Source organism: Selaginella moellendorffii, unplaced genomic scaffold (assembly GCF_000143415.4).
Source record: "Selaginella moellendorffii unplaced genomic scaffold, v1.0 SELMOscaffold_31, whole genome shotgun sequence".
In the NCBI taxonomy this organism is placed as follows: domain Eukaryota; kingdom Viridiplantae; phylum Streptophyta; class Lycopodiopsida; order Selaginellales; family Selaginellaceae; genus Selaginella; species Selaginella moellendorffii.
In genome coordinates this window covers 609,914-630,135 of record NW_003314292.1, presented here as the reverse complement: position 1 = coordinate 630,135, position 20,222 = coordinate 609,914, and the positions used below count along the sequence as shown (strand labels likewise).

The 20,222-nt window shown below is 46.9% G+C and overlaps 8 protein-coding genes and 2 non-coding genes across 10 annotated transcripts; 7 read left to right on the top strand and 3 right to left on the bottom strand.

Moving 5' to 3' along the window:
• Positions 1-5,049: 5,049 nt before the first annotated feature.
• Positions 5,050-5,242, bottom strand: LOC112348685. Its single transcript, XR_002993143.1, has one exon. It is a non-coding gene; the product is annotated as a U2 spliceosomal RNA (small nuclear RNA).
• A 140-nt stretch (positions 5,243-5,382) lies between these two features.
• Positions 5,383-6,120, top strand: LOC9649133 (deoxyuridine 5'-triphosphate nucleotidohydrolase). Its single transcript, XM_002976624.2, has 3 exons — positions 5,383-5,521; positions 5,581-5,672; positions 5,737-6,120. The coding sequence occupies exons 1-3, from the start codon at positions 5,436-5,438 to the stop codon at positions 5,997-5,999; spliced, it is 441 nt and encodes a 146-aa protein (XP_002976670.1). The 5' UTR covers positions 5,383-5,435; the 3' UTR covers positions 6,000-6,120.
• Positions 6,057-8,375, bottom strand: LOC9649509 (sperm-associated antigen 6). The gene is made up of 8 exons (XM_002976475.2): positions 8,263-8,375; positions 8,010-8,191; positions 7,486-7,738; positions 7,265-7,417; positions 7,108-7,158; positions 6,847-7,048; positions 6,444-6,772; positions 6,057-6,384 (listed from the first exon to the last, which is right to left on the bottom strand). The coding sequence occupies exons 1-8, from the start codon at positions 8,359-8,361 to the stop codon at positions 6,118-6,120; spliced, it is 1,536 nt and encodes a 511-aa protein (XP_002976521.1). The 5' UTR covers positions 8,362-8,375; the 3' UTR covers positions 6,057-6,117.
• Positions 8,376-8,509: 134 nt separating this feature from the next.
• Positions 8,510-8,583, top strand: TRNAT-AGU. The gene has a single exon. It is a non-coding gene; the product is annotated as a tRNA-Thr (tRNA).
• Positions 8,584-8,590: 7 nt separating this feature from the next.
• On the top strand, positions 8,591-9,232 carry LOC9649508 (probable small nuclear ribonucleoprotein F). The gene is made up of 5 exons (XM_002976623.2): positions 8,591-8,654; positions 8,719-8,806; positions 8,874-8,911; positions 8,972-9,036; positions 9,091-9,232. Exons 1-5 carry the CDS (start codon positions 8,649-8,651, stop codon positions 9,146-9,148), a joined length of 255 nt encoding a protein of 84 aa, XP_002976669.1. The 5' UTR covers positions 8,591-8,648; the 3' UTR covers positions 9,149-9,232.
• Positions 9,233-9,375: 143 nt separating this feature from the next.
• LOC9649507 (serine/threonine-protein kinase prpf4B) lies at positions 9,376-10,502 on the top strand. Its single transcript, XM_002976622.2, has 3 exons — positions 9,376-9,576; positions 9,629-9,744; positions 9,813-10,502. Exons 1-3 carry the CDS (start codon positions 9,400-9,402, stop codon positions 10,414-10,416), a joined length of 897 nt encoding a protein of 298 aa, XP_002976668.2. The 5' UTR covers positions 9,376-9,399; the 3' UTR covers positions 10,417-10,502.
• Positions 10,503-10,619: 117 nt separating this feature from the next.
• LOC9649506 (formyltetrahydrofolate deformylase 2, mitochondrial) lies at positions 10,620-12,112 on the top strand. Its single transcript, XM_002976621.2, has 8 exons — positions 10,620-10,789; positions 10,840-10,961; positions 11,039-11,186; positions 11,251-11,324; positions 11,384-11,543; positions 11,593-11,691; positions 11,751-11,837; positions 11,915-12,112. Exons 1-8 carry the CDS (start codon positions 10,688-10,690, stop codon positions 12,068-12,070), a joined length of 948 nt encoding a protein of 315 aa, XP_002976667.1. The 5' UTR covers positions 10,620-10,687; the 3' UTR covers positions 12,071-12,112.
• Positions 12,100-15,026, top strand: LOC9649505 (protease 2). Its single transcript, XM_024681689.1, has 11 exons — positions 12,100-12,460; positions 12,510-12,784; positions 12,839-13,033; positions 13,091-13,437; positions 13,488-13,779; positions 13,836-13,994; positions 14,056-14,421; positions 14,470-14,535; positions 14,589-14,637; positions 14,689-14,812; positions 14,867-15,026. Exons 1-11 carry the CDS (start codon positions 12,100-12,102, stop codon positions 14,952-14,954), a joined length of 2,322 nt encoding a protein of 773 aa, XP_024537457.1. The 3' UTR covers positions 14,955-15,026.
• A 52-nt stretch (positions 15,027-15,078) lies between these two features.
• On the top strand, positions 15,079-17,912 carry LOC9649132. Its single transcript, XM_024681693.1, has 9 exons — positions 15,079-15,158; positions 15,219-15,335; positions 15,413-15,457; positions 15,515-15,607; positions 15,669-15,993; positions 16,105-16,363; positions 16,435-17,081; positions 17,128-17,643; positions 17,711-17,912. Exons 6-9 carry the CDS (start codon positions 16,144-16,146, stop codon positions 17,843-17,845), a joined length of 1,518 nt encoding a protein of 505 aa, XP_024537461.1. The 5' UTR covers positions 15,079-15,158; positions 15,219-15,335; positions 15,413-15,457; positions 15,515-15,607; positions 15,669-15,993; positions 16,105-16,143; the 3' UTR covers positions 17,846-17,912.
• Positions 17,854-20,091, bottom strand: LOC9649131 (GDP-L-galactose phosphorylase 1). Its single transcript, XM_002976474.2, has 7 exons — positions 19,454-20,091; positions 19,283-19,395; positions 19,158-19,217; positions 18,865-19,101; positions 18,621-18,806; positions 18,318-18,569; positions 17,854-18,261 (listed from the first exon to the last, which is right to left on the bottom strand). The coding sequence occupies exons 1-7, from the start codon at positions 19,569-19,571 to the stop codon at positions 17,953-17,955; spliced, it is 1,275 nt and encodes a 424-aa protein (XP_002976520.2). The 5' UTR covers positions 19,572-20,091; the 3' UTR covers positions 17,854-17,952.
• Positions 20,092-20,222: the final 131 nt, after the last annotated feature.

Genomic DNA, 20,222 nt, shown 5'->3' with positions numbered 1-20,222 from the left:
AAGAATACTTGCTAAGGCATGATAGAAAGTGCAAAGCTATCCTCCTGGTCTGGAGGAGAATGACCAAAGGAAAGGTGTGAAGCCAAAAAGCAAGAAGTAAGGGGATAGAACCGAACCATAGGAATCAAAGGGCATAACCAAGGTTGGTTATGCCAGCTGGGAGTGGAGAATCAAGAGGGTGCTCGAGGATGTTGTTGCTAGCAACCGTGATGCCATAGAGAGTCTAAAATATGGAATTGTCCATGTTAGACTATATGGCAACTATAAAGCTTGCGAAAGGGGAGGCCTTAGCAAGCTGAGGGACAGAGTTCCTTCAAGGTTCCCAAAGACGATTCTAGGTAGCGTAGTACCTAGAAAGGCCAAGTGTAAATGGTTCATGGAACGCGCGAAATCAGAGTGGCGCAGCAGAAGCGTGGTCTTGAAGCTTGCCATGAGGCAAGGTTATCAAGGTTAGGGAAGTAGTTCCCGAGTGTTCAAAGAGAGGGCTTTGAACGAAAGTCGATGGTCAAGGACTTTCACGCTTATGCAGGAACCATGTTACAATGGTCGGAGGACTTGCCAAGTGAGATTGGCACGTCGGGGGAACAAAGACCCTAGTTGAAGGTGATAACTTCAAAAAGGGTGGGCCATGGGGCCGAGCATGGAGGAGTCCATGCATGATCACAGACATGTCAAGTGAGAGGACTTGGCAGTGTGGAGGAACTAGGTTCCTAAGCTGTGATCTGTAGCGCGCTTTAAAAATAGGTTGGTGCACCGGCGTGGGGAGTCACGCCAGGCATCTAGAGTGATGCCGTCCGTAGATGCATATACGGAGGTTGGGTTCGAGTCCCGACCCTCTAGTGCTTGGGTTCGAGTCCCAAATCACTAGGGCGTGGTGATGGTTTGGAATATGAGGACACTCATATTTCGGTGGTCATGGACTCTCAGTGGGGAGACTGGTTTGGGCACACCGCCAAGCGAGGGATGCCTCGGAGTCGTGATGCACAGTTAGATTGCTTAGTGTGAAAGCTCGGCATATCTAACTTGAACTCTTTGGTGCAAGTGGCACCAAAGACGTGGTGAGTGAGATGGGGACACCTAATCTCAGTTGCTATGGACCCTTGGCCGGAAGGGCTGGCTTGGGCGCACCGCCAAGTGTGGGGGATGCCCCCGGGGTCGTAGTTAACAAGTTAAAGGTCTTGAAGACCTAGTACCTATTGGCAAACCTGTTAAGGTGCCGAGGTGAGATCACTAAGTGATCTTGTGGCTAAATAAGGACAAAGTCCTTGTTTGGGTTAAGGAATAAGGTTCCTAGTTCAAAGTGTTGATTTGAACTATTGATGATGGTGTGGCTTGGTCAAGGTGACCAAGTGGGAAAAGCACTTTAGGGAAATGAGCTATGTCATTGCGATGGCATAGTGTGTCCAAGGAAAGTAGTCTCTAAAGAGACCCATGAGAGGGTCACAAAGTTGGGCCGAGGATAGAGCCCACAGCAGAAGATGCTAACAGAGACTTACTAGGGGCGAACACCCTAGTCTTGGCAAAGCAGAGCCTTTGCTATGGAATCAAAAAAAATACCTCAAGGAGGGAGGTAGAGATTCGATGTTGCTTGGTACAACAATCAACGGATAGGAGCAAAAGATGAGTGGCCAAGATAGGGCCGTGGAATCCCTGGAAGGAATCCAAGTGACAAAGTTAGGCGAAGAACACTGATGTGTTGGACGCTAACAAATTGCGGGAAAGGAAGTGTATTTCCAAGGATGGATTCCGAATTGCTCCGATTTGGCGAAAGTGGAAGCTCCAAGGGAGGGAGCAGTAAGGTAGCCAAATGATAGGGCAATGGGCAACCCTAGCACAAAGTGTGATAAATGGAACTTAGTGCCCAAGGTGGCACGAAATAGAAGAGAGGATGATGGTGCCCTCAAGTAATGAACTTCCTAGGATAGGGAAGTGGAGTTGCACAATCTGTGCAATGCAAGGTGTTGGAGACACCTAGGAAATTGACTTCCAAAAGTCAAAAGAGTAAAAGTTCCAAGGTGCAAACATTCAATAGATGGAAATTGAGACTACTCAAGAAGGAGTAGTGGGATTGACTTAGAGAAGGGTCTCTAAGAGGTTTAGCGAGAACTGAACCAATAAAAAAGGAGCAAACCACCCCAGGTGGTCAAGTGAGTCTCTAAGCTGGAGAGACTATCCTCCTTAGAGGATGGGCAAGGCATGGTGAGCCTTTGGTGTCGAACCATTAACGAATGTGGAGAAGGCATGGTGAGCCTTCAATGTCAAACCATTGACAAATATTGGCTAGGTGCCAAGGATGGAAATGGTAACACATGCGAGTGTTACTTTACAAAATGGTTTACCGTTCGATGAGGACATCGAACTTCGTCTATGGGTGGTGGAGTTGTGAGACACAAAATCCCTAGGCCCCAAAGTGGAGCCGGAAGGGCGCCACATGGTAGTGGCCGAAGCGAGAGCCAAACGAGCGTAAAACGTTTGGACCAAAAGCTCTGACTTGAAAAGTCAAGAGCGGGAGTGGAACTCCCAACAAAGTGCTCGAGGAACGAGCACGAAGCGAGCAAAAGGCAAGGCTCCAAAAAGGGACCCAAAAGGACCAACACATGACACGTGGGAGTGTCCGAGATGGACTCGAGATGGAGTCCGAGATGGAGTCCGAGATGGACCCGAGATGGAGTCCGAGATGGAGTCCGAGATGGAGTCCGAGATGGACCCGAGATGGAGTCCGAGATGGAGTCCGAGGTGGAGTCCGAGGTGGACCCGAGATGGACCCGAAATGGAGTCCGAGATGGAGTCCGAGATGGACCCGAGATGGAGTCCGAGATGGAGTCCGAGATGGACCTGAGATGGACCCAAGATGGAGTCCGAGATGGAGTCCGAGATGGAGTCCGAAGTCGAAACCGAGACCGGAACCGAGACTGGGACCGAGACCGAGACCGAGACCGAGATCGGGACCGAGACCGAGACCGAGGCCGAGGCCAAGACCGAGCCCGAGCCCGAGTCCGAGTCCGAATCCGAGTCCGAGTCCGAGTCCGAGTCCGAGTCCGAGTCCGAGTCCGAGTCCAAGTCCGAGTCCGGAGCCTGAGAGGGTGAAAGCCCAAAGCGTTCGTCTCCCAGACCCTGGGGGGTTTGGTGAGCTCCAAAAGTATAGTAGGGGGAGGACTGTAGTGGAGCCAGTTTGGCCAGGAAAGGCCAGTTTGGCCCAGGAAGGCCAGACCCAGTGTTGGGTGATGAACTGACCACTGGGAAGTCCAAGACTATAGTGAATACGGACCGACAAGCGGGGTAGCTTGGTGAAGTGTTCAAGAGCCGGCTCTAGTTCCCCCGGGAGATCGACTGGCCGATGCTCCCAGTCCAAGTGTGGGTGGCACTACCTACTTGGATACCAAGCGTGGCTCAATAGAACCTCGCTCTAAGCCCATGGCTAGAGCACCTAAAGGCGATAGGTGGGGAGAGTACCCAGGTGGCTCGCGTAAGGCCACGGTGTTCCGAAATGTTGTCCCAAAGGCCCAGACTGTGGAAAGGAAGAGGAGTAGTCCTCTGGGGTAGTGACCAAGGACACAGTCATGTGGTGAGGAAGTCCCAGAGGACCGTGGGACTTAGTGGTCGGGCCTGTGGGCCTCGATCCAGTGGCAGTGTTGGCAAACACGGCCAAGGGCAGAAAGGGACTTGGTAGGAACTGACAAAGGGACTTTGGGGAAGGCAACTCCCCAGGTCTGTGGGCATCCTAAGGATGCTAAGGAGTGGATCTAGGATGACCACTCGTGGACACATGGCCCAGTCTTGGAGAGACGAGGTGGTGATGCAAGTGGTGTTGAACCACTAGTGCAGCAAAGGTGAATGGGCATGGCCTTAGCGTAACGGGCCGAGATGTCAGTGGTACCTTTGGGTGTCGGTCTCAAGACCGGACACGTGGAGCACTTGGACCAGGTGCAAGTGTGGAGTGGCATGGATGCCATTCTTGGGGCTAGCAAGTCCCAAGTCCTGAATTGGACTGATGGAGGTTGTGAATGAGACTCCTCCAAGTGGTCGGAGGTGTGGTTAAGTAACTAAAGTAGAATGGAAAATTTAGTCGCTTACAACCATATCCTTTAGAATGTTTCTTGCGATATAACTATTGAAAAATTATTTCTTTAACCATGTCTTATTGAAATATTTTGATATATTTTTGTTTCAACAAATAACTATTTAGCACAACTTTGAGTGCCCATTAAGTGTTGTGAAAGAAGAAAAACATTTAGCACAAATTTAGCAAAAATTTAGCAAATGTAATATACACATTTAGGAGAGAATCAAAATAATGCTCCTTACTCCTTGAATTTCATTCCCACTAAACAAGGCTACTTTATGATCTTTGCCAACAAGGCAACTTGTGCTAGTATACGCATATAATATATATATATATATATATATATATATATATATATATATATATATATATATATAATAACCACCTATTTGTTGTTTATTTGATCAACTATCTGTTGTATTTTTGTTGGAAAAAGTTTTATTAAACCCTCTTATCTGTGGTTTTAATTAGAATTGCAAAAATATTAGCCACATTTGAAGAACATTAATATCAACTAAATTACTTATATTTGGATAAGGTGGGGTGTACGCATGAGCCTGGATGAGAATAGTGTAGTGATGATAGTGCATTCCATCCGGCATGGAGTGCTCTCCTTGATATCCACATGATCAAATCCTGAATTTGCAGAAAATGTTTGTATAGAAGAATCCAGAATATTTGCATTCCAAGACGTGGAAATAAGTGGAACTTCCAGCCAAAGCTCTTGCGAAAAGCCTTGTCTAAAACGTCCACCTTCAGAAGGATAGTAGCATCGTCATAAGGACACAGAGTCCAAGTCGGGGCTTGGCGAGACAGCCATGGGCAGCCACCACAAACTTTTGCTCGTGTCCTCTGCTGCTGCTCTCAGGATAGAGTATCCAATGGAAGAACAGCCCCTTCCTCAATTAAAGGCAAAAAATTAGCTTGAGACAAACAAAACCCTAGAAAATCAATTCTATCAATGCTTCTTGGTTTAAATTTGGGGGTTGGGTTGTGCCAGGCTAAGGCTGTAGTGTAAGGCCAAAGCGACACGTGGAAGGCCGGGTAGCAAGCTACCGGTGGCCCTCCTCCCACAAAAAATTAGGTTAATAGCGTTGGGACACGTGGTCCCATATCAGCTATTAAACTGATAAGAACAGATACTACACTTGATCTTAGCCAAAAGGCCGAGAAAGGTATGGATTGTGCTGTCCCAGCCCTCTCTTTATATACTCAAACCCCGGCACCACTTTGCGCCATTGCATATGGGATAGGGCGCGCGCCGACGTGTTTAATTAGGGTACACGCGGCTGCCAGCTCAGACTTGTGAGCCCTAGATTTTAGATTTTGGCGCGAATTCGAGCTCCTCCTAGGGCTTGGTGTGGGCGGCGGGATGTCTCTTCTTGTCAAGAAGCTCTCGGCGTGCGCCATTTTGCCGTCCAGAGGCTCAGCGCTCGCCGCCGGCTACGATCTCTCCAGGTTTGGGCAGCTCTGGCGTTCATTCTCGCGTTCTAAAGCTTCGATTTTGGGGGCGGCAGTGCGTATGATAGCGTTGTTCCTGCCAGAGGCAAGGCGCTTATTCAAACCGATCTCTCGGTGGCACTTCCGGAAGGAACTTATGGCCGCATTGGTGAGCAAATCCTCTCCTCTTCATGAAAAGAGAGATCAAGGCTAAAGCTTTTTTTCTTTCGCAGCTCCACGCTCTGGACTGGCATGGAAGCACTCGATCGACGTGGGCGCTGGTGTTATAGACGCCGACTATCGCGGACCACTCGGTGTCATCCTTTTCAATCACTCTGACACGGAGTTTTCGATCAAAGCCGGGGATCGGATTGCTCAGCTCATACTGGAGAAGATTGTCACTCCTCCCGTCCTGGAAGTCGAGGACCTGGATCTCACCGTCAGGGGAGCTGGAGGATTTGGCTCAACCGGAGTGACCCTCAAAGTTGTTGCTTGAGAATCGATCGAACACTAGTAAGTTTCTCTTTGCAAAAGTCTTGTAGCTCAAAGGATGTTTGCAAAGTTCGTTCTTTTGTCTATTGACAGATGAGATGAAACGAAGATAAATGGTTTCTTTATTTCCCTGGTTTGGCCCCTGTGAGCTTTTGTAGAAGGATCTCCTCGTAGCCCGGATCGTAGTACTGGACAACTTCTTTGGGATAGCTCGCATTCACGCCGTCCACTAGGCTCTTTATCTCTGGATCCGGCCCGAAATTCATCTGGAGCAGCTTCTCGAGGCCACCCGACGTGACAAACTTCGTTCTTCCCTCGGGATCGTTTGGAAGAACCTTAGCGAGCTGCGCTATCACGTACTTCAATGTCTCGATTGGCAACGGTGGCCCCTGGAGAGAGAGCTCAAGAACAATAAGCTGAGAGGAAATAGTTTTTCAAACAGTGTTACCTGGAGAAGAGAATCTAAAGCCGGGATGTGAGTCAGGTGCTCTATGATCGCCTTCAGAGCTCTCTTGCACTTGCTACGAAGATCTTCGCTGCTTGTCTCGGCCAAAAGTCGGGTGACCAGCTGGGGAAGAACTCCGGCTTCAGCAACGGCGAGCGAGTGAACCGGACTGTGCCTTCCGACTTGTCCGAGTGACCACGCACTGGCACTTTGGATGTGATCTTCCTGCTCGTTGGTGAGAGCGTCTACCAGTGGCTTTACCCCGTTGGACTGGATGATGGTTGTAGACAAAGACTCGTCAAAAGCCGCGATATATCCCAAAGCCATGATAGCTGCGCATAAACGAAGAAAAACTTTAGTGTATACGGACAACAAGCCTTCAAAATTGCGAGAACAAAGCTTGTACCTGGTAAGCGATCATTGCCTAAACATTCGGCACAGTTATCCACTAGTGCTGCAACACCACCAGTGGAGACGATGAACTGTGCCATTTGCGGTGTGTGCTTGGCAACTTCTCTCACGAGAATGGCCGCTTGCCGTCTTACTTGGTGATCTATATCTTTTAGACACAAAAACAGCTTTGGGAACAGCTCCGCTGCAAGTAAAACCTGTAAGAAACCGCAGGGTTGCTGTTGAGATCTCAACTGGTCTGTGATAAAGATCGTACCTCAGCAAGATCGACCGTGTGTCTAGCGATTTGGCCCAGGCACAAGCAAACCTGAGAGATAAAACAAAGCGACGAGACGCGCTTAGACTAAAAACTGAAGAGAAGAGTTCTTACCCGACATTAGCTGCGATGAAGAAAAGCCTTAGAAGAAAATTACCTGCCTCTTAATCTTGGCGTCAATATGTACAACGAGAGGAGCAATGAAAGGAACAGTGCCAGCATCAACCACGAGCTGTGCAAGCTCCGGTGCATGCTTTGCGATGTCTGCAAGAGCAGCCAAGGCTGCACGTTTTAATATAAGTTCCGGCTCCTGACAGCATACAAAAGAAGAAGAAAACTTTACGGCATATGTAGAAGCGAAATAGATGAATATCGCACCTGGACACAAAGAACAAGGAGCGGAACGGCACCGGCATCCACAACAGCCCGCGCAAGCTTGACGTTGTGTTTGGCAACATTACCCACTGCTGTAGCTCCAACTTCCTTCACCGAAGGATCAAACTCCTCGAGGCATGAAACCAAGTCCTCCAAGGCACCGGATTCAACGACTGCCTGTGCAAGCTCGGCATTGTGTTTAGCCACGGAGCGTAACACAGATGCCGATGCCTTCTTGCTATATCTATTTTGATTCCTGGCAAGAGCAGAAAAGAAAAACACTTATTAGTTCTTGGTAAGAAGAAAAGAAGCTCAAGCAGCTAGAAAACTCAGCAAGCGAAGTAGAAGACTGAGAAGAAACCGAGGAAAAAACTTACTTCAAGGACAAGACAAGCTGGCGCAAGAAAAAAAAACTTCTTAGTTTTTAGGAAAAAAATTTGCCAAGAAGGATAAGAAGAAAAGAAGATCACGCTTGAAAAACTTAGAAAACTCGGCAAGAGAAGAAAAAAATTGAAAAGAAAACTTACTTCAGGGAGAAGACAAGCTGAACCAGGAGATGATGCGACACAACCTCCTCCGCCATGTCTTCGCTCCAATTGGCGAGCCTTCCCAATCCCAGCGCCGAGGTTTGCTGGATTGTGGGAATGGAATCGATCAACAAGGGGCGCAGCAACTCCAGGACCCCAGCCGTGTGAAGAATCTCCACATTCTAGAAGCCACAAGGCGAAACGCGTGATCTGGGTGCCCCAAATCAGGGTTTGATGGATCCGAGCGCCAAACCTGTGCATTGTTGGACAACTCAGCTACCGTCTGGGAGAATGTGATACGCGCCTTCTGATACGACTCGAGAATCTGGAGGACTTGCCTCGTCGTCGCCATAGCCGCACCGCCAATCTAAAGCATCGCGCCGCGATTCGAATTTCCCCCCTCCGGGCAAATGAAAATAGTTAGGGCAGCTTTATAGGGCTGAACTGGACACCTGACACGTGGAAGAAGATTATCTTAAGAAACTCTATTAGCATAACAAGCTCTTTTAGCTCAGTTGGTCAGAGCACCCGTTTAGTAAGCGGGAGGTCCTGAGTTCGACTCTCAGAGAGAGCAAAACACATTCTTTTTGATGTTTTAGGGTTTTGGGTTTGGCGCGAACCCTAGGAGCTCGGTGAGCGATGGCGGTAAGCGATCGATGGCGCTGCGCGTTATCTCGGCTGATTCTCTGTTTTTCTCGATTTCTTGCAGACCGTGCCTGTGAATCCCAAGCCGTTTCTCAATGAGCTCACGGGGAAGGCCGTCATGGTTAAGCTCAAGTGGGGCATGGAGTACAAAGGTAAACTCGCAATGCTGTTTCTTCTCATTGTCTTCTAACACAAAAAATCTGGTCTTTCGCGTGGCAGGGTTCTTGATCTCGGTCGATTCTTACATGAATTTGCAGGTTTGCTCTAGCTTTGGTCTATCTTTGGTAGGATTGAAATTCGTGTTTCTTTCTTCGCAGCTGGGCAATACGGAAGAGTTCATCGATGGGCAGTTCGCAGGAAATCTGGGCGAAGTGCTGATAAGGTTTTTCCAAGTTTTTTTCTCCTCTCGGAGGTTTGATCGTTTTGCTTCTACCAGGTGTAACAATGTACTCTATCTTCGTGGAATTCCGGAAGAGGAAGAAGGCTCTCAGTGAGAATGGAAGATGGTGTAAGAATTTTGCTTGACAAAATTTTTCCAAGCTAATCTTTTTAGTTCCAAGTGTTTGATTGTTTTCAAAGGCAAATGGTTTTAGGGGTTCTTGGATATTTTTTGCCCTTTAGGAAGAGGAGTGAGAATGGAAGAACTGCGATGTAAGAATTTTGCTTGACAAAATCTTTCCAAGTGGGGTTTTAGGGGTTCTTGGATATTTTTTGCCCTTTAGGGTCTGTTAGGGTTTATGCGCGAATGGAAGGCGCGACGAGCGGCGGCCATGGTGACGAGGCGGCCGCCACGGCCGCCGCTGCCAGTGCCGCTCTCGTCGCCGCGCGCGTTGTCAAGCCCCAGGAGGTGCTGGAATCGCTCATGAACGACGGCACATTCGACGCTCTGCGCGGCAAGGTCACGGCGCAGCTCAAGAGCAATGTAAGAGCAAAATTCTCGTGAAATTTCGTGCTCAGCTATCGAAATTCTCCAGGAAGATCTCAAGCGATACACGCAATCGCTGGTGGAGAAGAGCCAGTGTCTCAACAGCCCCGGGGCGGACAACAAAACGCGGCGGGAGCTCTTCGATGCGCTGCGCCGCGAGCTCGAGTAAGTGAATCGTTTCCATCTTTGCCGATAGGAAGAAGAAGCAGAGATTTAAAACCTTTCATCTCCAGGGGTCCTGTTCTTGACAGAGCTTCCAAGGCAGCATGGGAACTAATCCTCTCGAAAGAGAACTTGGGCAAGGAGATTGCCGAGGCTGTGGACTCGACTTACAGCAAACTTAGCACGCAAACGATCGAGGAAGAGAGAGCGCCATCGCTAGAGAGACCCAGCAACGATCATGGCACCGAGAAGAGCACGCCATCGCAGGAAAGAGGTGATTTGCCAGGAGCTAGCAAAGGATTGAATGGGCATGGTGGCTACTACCACCCGGGAGGAAGCGCTTCGAATGGCCGGGAGGGGAGCTTGAAAAGGGATAGAGATCAATTGGAAAGGATGGACAGGGAGCGAAGCAGCCGGATGCCGCTGGAGCGAGAGAGCTCCCGGGACAGGGATCGAGAGTTCTCGCGGGATAGAGATTATCCCGAGAAGACGAGGAGCAGGGATAGAGATCTATACGAGCGCCGGGACGCTGCGAGAGAAAGAGAGAGGGAGCAGCACCACTTTGGTGGTGGAAGATCTTCCTATGATGGCCAGGATTTCTCCAGGGACAGAGAATTCTCGCGGGAGCACAGTGGAAGAGATTTCTATGACTCGAGGAGAATGCCGCGATCGTGAAGAACACACTGGAGTAGTGTCCTAAGGCTTGGCAAGCTTGGCTATGGTGGACGTTTAAATTATGCTAATGAGATTGAATTGGTTTATCCATTTGTATGGTGCAATCCAACGCACGCGATCGTTCCACGTGTGCTAATTGGCATCCGACGGTAAAGAGAGGTTTTTGCCTTAAAAAGCTTGTCACGCGAGCGTCATGGAATGCTCGTTGTGTGGAGCTCCGGCTAGGGTTTATCACGCGCCGAGAGGGAGAATGCTCCCGGCATAGTCGAGTATGGCGAAATCTCTGCTCGCATTGGGCTCCAGGCACCAGCGGCGGCTCTATTCGTCGACATCGAAGCTCACGCACCATGGAATCCATGTCTTGCAGTGCCCGGTATGTGATTATCGCGAGTATTTCCAGGATCTTCAACGCGATTGTTCCAGGATCAAGTGGGAATTGTTGCAAGGATATCGGATTGCCTCTCTGGTCACGGCGCGAATATCACAAGCACGGACATTTTCGTGGACATGGACTCCCGCGATGAGCCGGTTTTCAATTCACGATGGTAAGAAGCAACAATCTCTTTTTGTCCTTTCGTGAGATAGGCAGGAGGAAAATTTTCTAGTGGCCGCCATCACCCAGTCAGTTTTCTTTCAATCCCGTGCAGTGGACGCGGGAGGAAATGGAGAACTCGTTCCAAGAGATTGGGAAGCAATTCGTAGGGAAATCAGTCGTCAATGTTCCTGGGATGGACAGGGATATGAAAGTCGCCGTCTTCGCATCTTTGCAGGTAAATCAATCGTTTTTTTCGTGCTATAATAGAAGAACACGTTCTAAAACTCAATGCGTTCCAGGATCACTGCTTGGTAAATCTGCTCCATCGCTGGCAGGATGGAATGCTTCCAGTGCAAATAGAATGCGTGATAAGGTAAGCTTGTAAGAGTGAGATTCGATTCTCTATCGTGTTTTACGTGGTTTTTTCCACAGTAATCATGTTCGAGGGGAAGATACTCATATATGGCGCTTCTTAAAGCGTCACGGCATTCCATATCACTATCTTCCAACAACGAAGACGAACAAAAGGGAGGACGATATATTGGAGCTTGTTTCCGGGACAGATTTCCTGGTTTTGGCTCGATACATGCAGGTATTTCCAACCAAGCGAAGAGATCAAGTTTTTCTTTTCTGTCAGGCAGATTCTCTCTGGTGATTTCATAGCTCGCTATGGCAAGGACATCATCAACATCCATCACGGATTGCTACCATCTTTCAAGGGCGCCAATCCATACAGACAGGTACCAAAAGTCTCCTTCATTCTTCCACTCGTTAACTAACTTATGCTTTGTTCTCGCAGGCTTACGAAGCTGGAGTGAAGCTGATCGGTGCCACAACGCACTTTGTGTGCGAGGAACTGGACGCTGGACCCATAATCGAGCAGATGGTGAGCACCAAGTTGCTAGATTTGCTTGCCAGAGTTTGCGAATTTACTGACGGTGAATCGATGATCAAACAACACAGGTGGAGCGCGTCTCACACCGTGACACACTGGAAAGCTTCGCCATGAAATCCGAGAGCCTCGAGAGACAGTGCCTGGATCGAGCGATCAAGTACTACTGCGAGCAGCGCATCTTGCGATACGGTCGAGACAAAACAAAGACGATTGTCTTTGCGTGATAGAAGAAAACGATAATAAAGACGCCAAAATGGCTTCTTGTATAGTGCTTTCTTCATTTGGATTCTCTGCCTCGAGCGTCTCGCGGAGAAACCCTATCGCGCGGGCGATCGCGTCGCCCAGCCGGCGCCAGGTGATCGCATTCCATCTCGGCCTTGGTCTGTGCTGCCGCGGAGGATTGGAGCTAGGCGCCGCCGTAGCAGCTGACGGATCGACAGGCCGTGTCGCAGCGATGATTCCACCGGTAGCGCCTCGGCTCAAGCAGGAATTCGAGCTCTTTGGCGATTCTCGGGAGGATTTCTACTTCTGGCTTAGGGATGACAAGCGCGCGGATCAAAAGGTACTGGCTCATCTCAAGGCCGAGAATGCGTACACGGAGCAAGTCATGGCAGGCAAGCCTCATACATTGCATTGCTCGCGCTTATCTTCTTCTTTGCGCAGACACGAAGAAGTTCGAGGAAGAAATCTTCGCGGAGATGAAAGGGAGAATCAAAGAGGATGATACGAGTGTCCCTGTGAGAGATGGGCCTTACTTCTACTATGAGAAGGAATTGGAAGGTAAGCAGTACAAAGTCCACTGCCGGAGGAAAATTCCTGGAGGTGAAGGCCCGGGCTCGATTGACGAGATCATGGACGATGCTCAAGAGGAGGAAGTTCTTCTAGACGAGAACGAGAAAGCTGCCTCTCACAAGTTCTACATTGTGGGGGATGTCCAAGTAAGTTTTCTTTTCTAGCTTTTATTTGGTTTGTATATGCGTGGTTTCTTTTAGGTGAGTCCAGACCACACGAGATTGGCTTACACCGAAGACACTGTGGGGGATGAGATTTTTAGCATCTACGTCGTGGACATTGCGAGCAAACAGCTGCTGGGACCTGTTCTTAAGGGTGCTGTCGAAGATATCAAATGGATTGACAACGAGTCGATAGCTTACGTGACTCAGGATGATATTCATCGCCCTTACAAGGTCTGTCAAATGCTTTTCTTCTTTGTCTTTCTCATTGGAGACTTGTGCTTTTGCTAGGCTTGGTATCACAAGATTGGAAATGAACAATCGGAGGACGTTTGTCTCTACCACGAAGAAGATGAGACGTGCTTTCTGGACATGGGTTCGTCGGAAAGCAAAGAGTATACGTTTGTGCACTCCGGGACTAAGACGACGTCTTTTGTTCTCTATCTGGAGAACAAGAGTCCGGTGAAGGAGTTGAAGTACTTGACACCACGCGTTGAAGGTGTTGATACGAGTGCAAGTCATAGAGGAGAGCACTTCTTTATCACCAAGAGGACGGATGATACTTACAACTCCGAGCTTTATGTGTGTCCTGTCAATGACGTTTCGTCCACAACGCTGGTACTCCCTCACCGACCGAGGTTTGTTCGACCTTTGACGGATCTTCGTGACTCATACTATTGTCTTGCAGTGTTAAACTTGAGGAGGTTCAGGCTGCAAGGGATCATCTGGTAGTCTATGAACGGGAAAATGCCTTGCAGTCCATCACAGTTTTCAAACTACCTCCGGCAGGAGAGCCGATCACTAGCCTGGATCAAGGTGTACGGATAAAGTTTCCAGAGGCTGCGTATGCGTTGTCGCCAAAGGAATTTCAGTTCAACTCACCGATTCTACGGTACCAGTATTCCTCCTTGTCAACACCTTTTTCTGTTTATGACTATGACATGGAAACTGGAAAGTCGATGCTGAAAAAGAGGCAGGAGGTAATCCAGCTATTGTATTCTGGTTGACGTTTACTAAAACTTTGTGTGTTTTTCAGGTTCTTGGCGGCTTCCAGCCTGAGAAATATGTAACACTACGCAAATGGGCAACTGCACAAGATGGCACGCAGGTGCCGATTTCTATGGTTTATCGAAAGGACCTTGCAAAACTAGACGGCTCTGATCCACTTTTGCTTTATGGATATGGTTCCTATGAGGTATTCCTTTTTTCACTCTTTCCTCCGACTCCCTGTTACTTTTTCTTTTGTCCTCGTACAGGTCTGCATTGACCCTGATTTCAGAATGAATAGGTTGTCACTAATAGACCGTGGTGTAACCTTTGCAATCGCTCACATTCGAGGCGGGGGCGAATTGGGAAGGAAATGGTACGAAGACGGAAAGCTGACTAAAAAGATGAACACATTCGAGGACTTCATTTTCTGCGGCGAGTACCTCATTGCAAACAAGTTTTGTGCCAAAGACAAGCTTTGCATTCAGGGGAGAAGTGCGGGTGGTCTTCTCATCGGCGCGGCTCTCACCATGAGACCAGATCTGTACAGATGCGCAGTCGCGGAGGTGCCTTTCGTAGATGTTCTAACAACAATGCTGGACTCGTCGATTCCTTTGACTACTGCTGAGTGGGAGGTGAATATTTGATCTTCGCGTTATATTTTCTAATCATTTTCTGTCCAGGAATGGGGAGATCCACGTAAAAAGGATGATTATTTGTACATGAAATCCTACTCCCCAGTTGACAATGTGATTATGAAGCTTTACATTTGTTTTCCACTGCTGAACGGGTTCACTTACAGGTCTTGCCTCGTGAGTATCCAGATATTCTTGTAACCGGAGGACTTCATGGTGAGTGGCTTGATTTCCGTTGCTTCAATTTTGTAAACACTCTCGCGACAGACTCGCGAGTTGCCTACTGGGAGCCTGCAAAGTTCGTCGCCAAGCTGAGAGAAAACAAGACGGACAAGAATCTATTGCTGTTCAAGTGTGATTTTGGAGCTGGACACTCCTCGATGTCTGGAAGGTGCGAGAATTATAAGAAAAGCTTAGCAACATCCGCTTACTCCATCCATTGCAGATTTGACAAACTCAAGGATCTGGCGCTTTCTTATACGTTCATTTTGAGAAGCTTGGGCCTGGCGACCAGGAGCACTTCTTCTCTATAGGTATTCTGCCACTTTTGATGGGTAAAACGATTTTCGTTACAATCAATGGCACTAAAAGCCAATTTTTCTTGCGAGCTGCTTCATTCCTTGTTTAGTAGGGAAACTTACTTCTGTCAACCAGCTTCCATTTTGCTCCAGCGTTTTTTCGTGATTTTACAGATTGGTGTTATTTCGCTATTCATACCACCTAGATCGACTCAGAAGGTACTGGATCTTTTTGCGTTGCTCGTCACAAGATCTTCACTCTGTTTTGCTTGTGGGAAGAATCCGAAGGCAATCGTCATGCGTCCCTTTCTCTTGCAAACACGAAGTGTGAGCGATGGGCTTAATTTGATGGTGAAGGCCACTAGGCCTGATGAGACTTCTATGTAATGCTTCGAGGTTTGTCCGGTTTCTAACAGATTGCTATTTTATTTCGTGGCTGATAACTTCTCTCGTTTTGTGTCCTATTTTTCTAGTGCCAGACTTGAGGTTCAGGCTCCAAGATTTCCTTAAACTTGAAGGTTGTACTCGAAGGTTTCTCGTTCATCTGTTTTAGCTCCTGAGCACTCTTGCTACAGATTCCCAAGTTCGTTCCGAAGATTAGCGAAAACAAAACGGACAAGAACAATTTACTACTTTTCAAGTAACAGGAGACTGCTCGATGTCACAAGGTACGAGAATGGCAGAAGCGGCTCGACTTATTGTTTCCGTTCTGTATTTTGTCTTTTGCAGACTTGAACAAACTTAAGGACTTAACATTTATTTTGAGAAGGTTAGCCTGGCAACCAGGGGATTTTCATCTCTATAGGTACTGGTACCACAGGCAATTTATTTGCAACTGCATTTCTAGTATTCTTTCTCAGGGTTTAGTCAAAGATGAGTCTCTTTCAGTAATTATTGGCCGTTCTCAGAGTAATGGCCAGGGCTCAAACCGCCACGATTTCATTCAAAAGGAACTGCGCCTCTGTTGCTGTCCGTTTAGTTCAATAGTGACGAACCAAGCAGCTCTAGCTATGGCGTATTAGATACTTTTTTCCCAACATGGTTTCATTGGAAGGTATGATTTAAGCTAACTCTCGGATCATATCAGACGCATGCTTCTTTCTCGTCCTTACGGCTCATGCATTTTCTATGCTCTCTCATCAACACTCATCCACGGTTTTTGCAGAAATTTGATGCCTTCCAGGTAACCATCTACCGTCCCACAATGACTACATTTGCAGCAGCGCTCGGTGCTGCTATTTTTTTTCAAGCAGCAACGGCAGTAACTGGTGGATATGAAAGCGCTTTGGGAGATCCAGGGATGAGAAGCCCAAACTCCAGAGTGTTGCTCGAAGGCTGGAACTTCTGCAATGGTGCTGAGAACATTGGTTCAGGACAGCCCAGTCCTCGATGGGCTGATTGCACTGATAAAGTCTGCAAGCCCGGTAAGTTTTCTTAACTGACCCTTTTCTTTTTTAGTTGTTTCGCCTAAATTTTTTTCTTTTTTCATGTGCAGATAGTGTCTGTTCTCCTTACAGTTTCGTGTCAAACAATGACAACCAGCTACGGACAGGAGATATATTTCCAAACCGGGCATTCAAGAGCTACCAGAATCCAGACCTGTACGCTGTTGAGAAGGAGAAGTTCCTGGCTTCGCTCTGCCAAGTCTCCGATTTCAGCAACCATCATCCCTGGTACTTCTGGAACTCGATGCTCAAAAATGGCAACTTCGACATGAGCTCGGGGCTATGTCCGGCGACTTCGAAAGCAAGTTCTCTTCAAGTTCACACTCAGCTGACGAGACCTTTCAAAAAGATTGTCAACGCATTCCCTTGCTTCGGTGATGGCTGCATGAACCAACCGGTTGTTGTCCACGAACAGTCCACCATCCAGCGGAATTGCAGTTCCCATGGCTGTGTGGATGATCTCAAAGGCAGATTTTACGGCACCTACGACTTGAACAGGAGCCCCGAGAATGTGACAGCGGGCATGTCGTTCTTCTCGGTGGCGTGGGAGAAGAACATATCGTCTGGAAGCTGGATCTTCAAGCACAGGCTCCAAGTATCCAAGAACTATCCGTGGCTGATGCTTTATCTCCGAGCCGACGCAACTTCTGGACTTTCTGGAGGCTATCCATGGGACACGCGAGGCATAATGACACGGGTAAAGTTCAGAGTATTTTATCTACGCTAATCGCTTTGCCTTCCAGGTTCCCGAATCACCAAACTTCAAAGTAGTTGTCACTCTCAACGTCACCAAAGGCGGCGGCCCCCAGAGCCTGTTCTATCTTCTAGACATCGGTGGCTGCTGGAAGAACAATGGCCAGCCATGCGACGGTGACGTGAAAACCGACGTGACACGCTACAGCGAGATGATCATCAATCCAGAGACGACGAACTGGTGCACTCCATCGAGGCTAGATCTCTGTCCGCCATACCACGTAACTTCGACCGGCACCATAGTCTACCGCAATGACACCGTCAACTTCCCATACTCGGCTTATCATCTCTACTGCTCGCCGACAAACGCAGAGTTTCCAGAGCATCCGTTCTCCGTGTGCGATCCTTACAGCAATCCGCAGCCACAGGAGCTTGTCCAGATTTTGCCTCATCCTGAGTGGGCGGTGAATGGCTACCCGAGCCGGAAAGGAGAGGGATGGATTGGTGACGCAAGGACTTGGACTTTAGACGCAGGAGCTCTCTCGAGTAGGCTCTATTTCTACCAGGCAAGTCTCTTTTTGTCTTTTTTTTTTATAGTTTTTCTTTTTTCTGGACGTTGTTTTGCCTTCACAGGACCCAGGATCGTTCCCAGCAAGAAGAGTCTGGCCTTCGATAGACATCGGGACAGAAATATATATTAGTTCGAGTGAAGAACTTGCTGAATGGACGGTGACTGATTTTGATGTTTTAGTTCCAGTGAGATTATGAGCACATTGTTTTTTCCTAAGCTAAGAGTAGCATTATAATTGCTTATTTATTTACACAATTGCTATTTTTCCTAAACTACTAGCTTTATTATGCTTATATAAAAGCTCCTACACCATAATGACATTCTCCCCCACGGTGTAATAAGTGATATCTGTAGAGATTAAACTCTTGTGATAGAGTTTAGCATCAAACTTGTCTTCTGCTGAGGAGAAGACAAGTTTAATAATCTCGTCAAATACTTTTTCTGATACTGAAACTTCTGCCAGTAATCTCCAAGCATACTCCTCAGTGGCCCTCTCAAAATCTTCTTTCCGCTTCAAAACAATGTGACCACTTATTTCCCACACTGCAGGATTCACTTGAGTTTCTAAAATCTCAAGATCAACTTCACCACGAGCTTGTTTCTCAGCATAACACTGAACAAAAATAATAATTAATATGATATGATAAAACTATAATATCTAAATCTTACCTGTGGAAATAAAAAGATTTGACATCCTTTATTAGCGATAAGAATATTATAAGGAATGTTTCGTCCTTGAAGCCCCTTGCAAACCTTGATAATATAAAATGCTAATTCTTCAAAGTTGCTTTCTCCAACCTCATAAACAATACCCTTAACTGGATAGTTTTCTAGTTGATATACTTTAAAACCTTTATAGTGGTGAAGTATTAATTTGGTTGGAGCTTTCTCCACAGGAAAACAATTTCCCAAATAATAAGCCTATAAAAATAAAGTAAATAAATATACAATTATAAAATATAATAATATTACCTGAAAATGGAGATGATTTATTGTTGCAAATGCACCCAAACTATTATAGCCCAAGCGAAAGAATGGACTGCTTGCTTCTGCTGCCATATAAATTGCCAAAAGAAATGTATCAGTCTCTAAATGTTGTGGTATGCAATCCAATACTCGAGGGACTAATAATATATGCCCATATTCAATTGGACTCACCTATAACAAAAAATTTTAAAAATCAAGAATATAAAGAGAAAGAAAAAAAAATACTTACATTAATCACCACCACATTTGGGCTACCTCTAATATATGCTTTTGAATGATAATAACTTTTATCATTGTTACTTTGCTCAAAGCAAAATAACATTTCCTCTTGACCGACCTTTGTAAAATTGAATTTCTTATGATCAAAAGGTTGTAAAACCTGATCCACACGAAATTCAGTTGGACGTTTCTTCAAATGTCGGCCCTCATTTAATTGAGCTATAAAGCCATATTTTCCTGGTAAGACCTTTATAATTATAATAATATTAATATCATTATCTTTATAAAATAAATAATAATTACCTTTGTATCACAAGCAGTGACATCATAACGAAAAAGTCCTTCTGCTTGCTTATCTGCCCACTATATTATAGCACCATAAAAACATTAAATTCACTTAAATAAAAATAATCTTTAAAAAAGCATACTTGACCAAGAATTGCTGAATCAAGAAAGGAATTTTGCCCCAACTCTTTTGATTGAATTTCTCCATGTTCATCCAATTCCTGATTTCCAAATAGATAAAGAGGCAGTCTAGCTCCTACAGCAAAATAAACAAGTATGAGAAAACCATATATATAAGGAAATAAATCTCTCACCAGGAATGCAACAAGATCCCAAACAATTCTTGCCGCACCCAATCTTGGATTCAAGACTCTCCTGATAGTTGGATACAATTGTTGGAATCCTCCTGATTGTCAACATCTTTGACTCCATTGAATTTGTCCTCAACTTTGCCTTGCAAGGTTGCAAGAGCCAAATGATTGCCTAGAGGCAATCAAGAGAAAACAGAGCTCCGGCACCGCCCCCAGCCAAATTCAGAAGATCTGATGGGTGCCCTCCTGCAGCAGGAGCGGCCCCGCGACCACCGTGGAAAGAAGGAGAACTCAGAACGCGTGCTATGCAGAAACTCCTGGCAACATCCACACTCCCTACGGAATTCCGAAACTTGAGATTCAAAGCCGTGATGAAAGATTGAAAAGCTCCAGCACGCAGAAATTTGCTCCCTGCTCCCTCACACCAATCCTTCCACTCTGAAATGAATTGCTCAAACCCTATAAAGGATTACAGACTACGCTTTTCCTTTAGTATTGGGATATGTGATGCATGGGATTGCCACGTGGCAAGCTCTCGTTTCTACAAAAAAACTTCTGGCTAGAAGTTCTCTTTTTCTAGCTTCCTTGGAGCTTCCCCGTATCCAACCCGGAAAGAAAGCAAGCGGTCCTTCAAAAAAAATATTCTACCCTAGATGATTTCAAAGAAGATCGGTGCGCGGCGAGATTTGGCCGCTATCAACTTAGCAGGAAGTTTGTCACAAAGTTAGGCACCAACCAGGGTCTTCTTATTCCCTTTGAATTTTAGCGAGAG

Bases quoted from the DNA above. Each gene is read 5' to 3' on its own strand.
- LOC9649131 (XM_002976474.2), bottom strand. From the start codon at position 19,571: ATGGAGTCAAAGATGTTGACAATCAGGAGGATTCCAACAATTGTATCC. The intron at 19,102-19,157 runs GTAATTATTATT...ATAATTATAAAG, and splicing joins TCACTGCTTGTGATACAAAG to GTCTTACCAGGAAAATATGG. The intron at 18,807-18,864 runs GTAAGTATTTTT...TTTTTGTTATAG, and splicing joins CAAATGTGGTGGTGATTAAT to GTGAGTCCAATTGAATATGG.
- LOC9649132 (XM_024681693.1), top strand. From the start codon at position 16,144: ATGACTACATTTGCAGCAGCGCTCGGTGCTGCTATTTTTTTTCAAGCA. The intron at 17,082-17,127 runs GTAAAGTTCAGA...TTTGCCTTCCAG, and splicing joins CGCGAGGCATAATGACACGG to GTTCCCGAATCACCAAACTT. The intron at 17,644-17,710 runs GCAAGTCTCTTT...TTGCCTTCACAG, and splicing joins GTAGGCTCTATTTCTACCAG to GACCCAGGATCGTTCCCAGC.
- LOC9649507 (XM_002976622.2), top strand. From the start codon at position 9,400: ATGGAAGGCGCGACGAGCGGCGGCCATGGTGACGAGGCGGCCGCCACG. The intron at 9,577-9,628 runs GTAAGAGCAAAA...GAAATTCTCCAG, and splicing joins CGGCGCAGCTCAAGAGCAAT to GAAGATCTCAAGCGATACAC. The intron at 9,745-9,812 runs GTAAGTGAATCG...TTTCATCTCCAG, and splicing joins GCGCTGCGCCGCGAGCTCGA to GGGTCCTGTTCTTGACAGAG.
- LOC9649508 (XM_002976623.2), top strand. The intron at 8,912-8,971 runs GTTTGCTCTAGC...CTTTCTTCGCAG, and splicing joins ATTCTTACATGAATTTGCAG to CTGGGCAATACGGAAGAGTT. The intron at 9,037-9,090 runs GTTTTTCCAAGT...TGCTTCTACCAG, and splicing joins CTGGGCGAAGTGCTGATAAG to GTGTAACAATGTACTCTATC.
- LOC9649505 (XM_024681689.1), top strand. From the start codon at position 12,100: ATGGCTTCTTGTATAGTGCTTTCTTCATTTGGATTCTCTGCCTCGAGC. The intron at 14,638-14,688 runs GTGAGTGGCTTG...CTCTCGCGACAG, and splicing joins TGTAACCGGAGGACTTCATG to ACTCGCGAGTTGCCTACTGG. The intron at 14,813-14,866 runs GTGCGAGAATTA...CATCCATTGCAG, and splicing joins CACTCCTCGATGTCTGGAAG to ATTTGACAAACTCAAGGATC.
- LOC9649509 (XM_002976475.2), bottom strand. From the start codon at position 8,361: ATGGCGACGACGAGGCAAGTCCTCCAGATTCTCGAGTCGTATCAGAAG. The intron at 7,739-8,009 runs GTAAGTTTTCTT...TGCTCTTGCCAG, and splicing joins CAGCTTGTCTTCTCCCTGAA to GAATCAAAATAGATATAGCA. The intron at 6,773-6,846 runs GTACAAGCTTTG...GTTTATGCGCAG, and splicing joins AGGCAATGATCGCTTACCAG to CTATCATGGCTTTGGGATAT.
- LOC9649133 (XM_002976624.2), top strand. From the start codon at position 5,436: ATGTCTCTTCTTGTCAAGAAGCTCTCGGCGTGCGCCATTTTGCCGTCC. The intron at 5,522-5,580 runs GTTTGGGCAGCT...TGGGGGCGGCAG, and splicing joins GCCGGCTACGATCTCTCCAG to TGCGTATGATAGCGTTGTTC. The intron at 5,673-5,736 runs GTGAGCAAATCC...TTTCTTTCGCAG, and splicing joins AGGAACTTATGGCCGCATTG to CTCCACGCTCTGGACTGGCA.
- LOC9649506 (XM_002976621.2), top strand. From the start codon at position 10,688: ATGGCGAAATCTCTGCTCGCATTGGGCTCCAGGCACCAGCGGCGGCTC. The intron at 11,692-11,750 runs GTACCAAAAGTC...TTGTTCTCGCAG, and splicing joins GCGCCAATCCATACAGACAG to GCTTACGAAGCTGGAGTGAA. The intron at 11,838-11,914 runs GTGAGCACCAAG...CAAACAACACAG, and splicing joins GACCCATAATCGAGCAGATG to GTGGAGCGCGTCTCACACCG.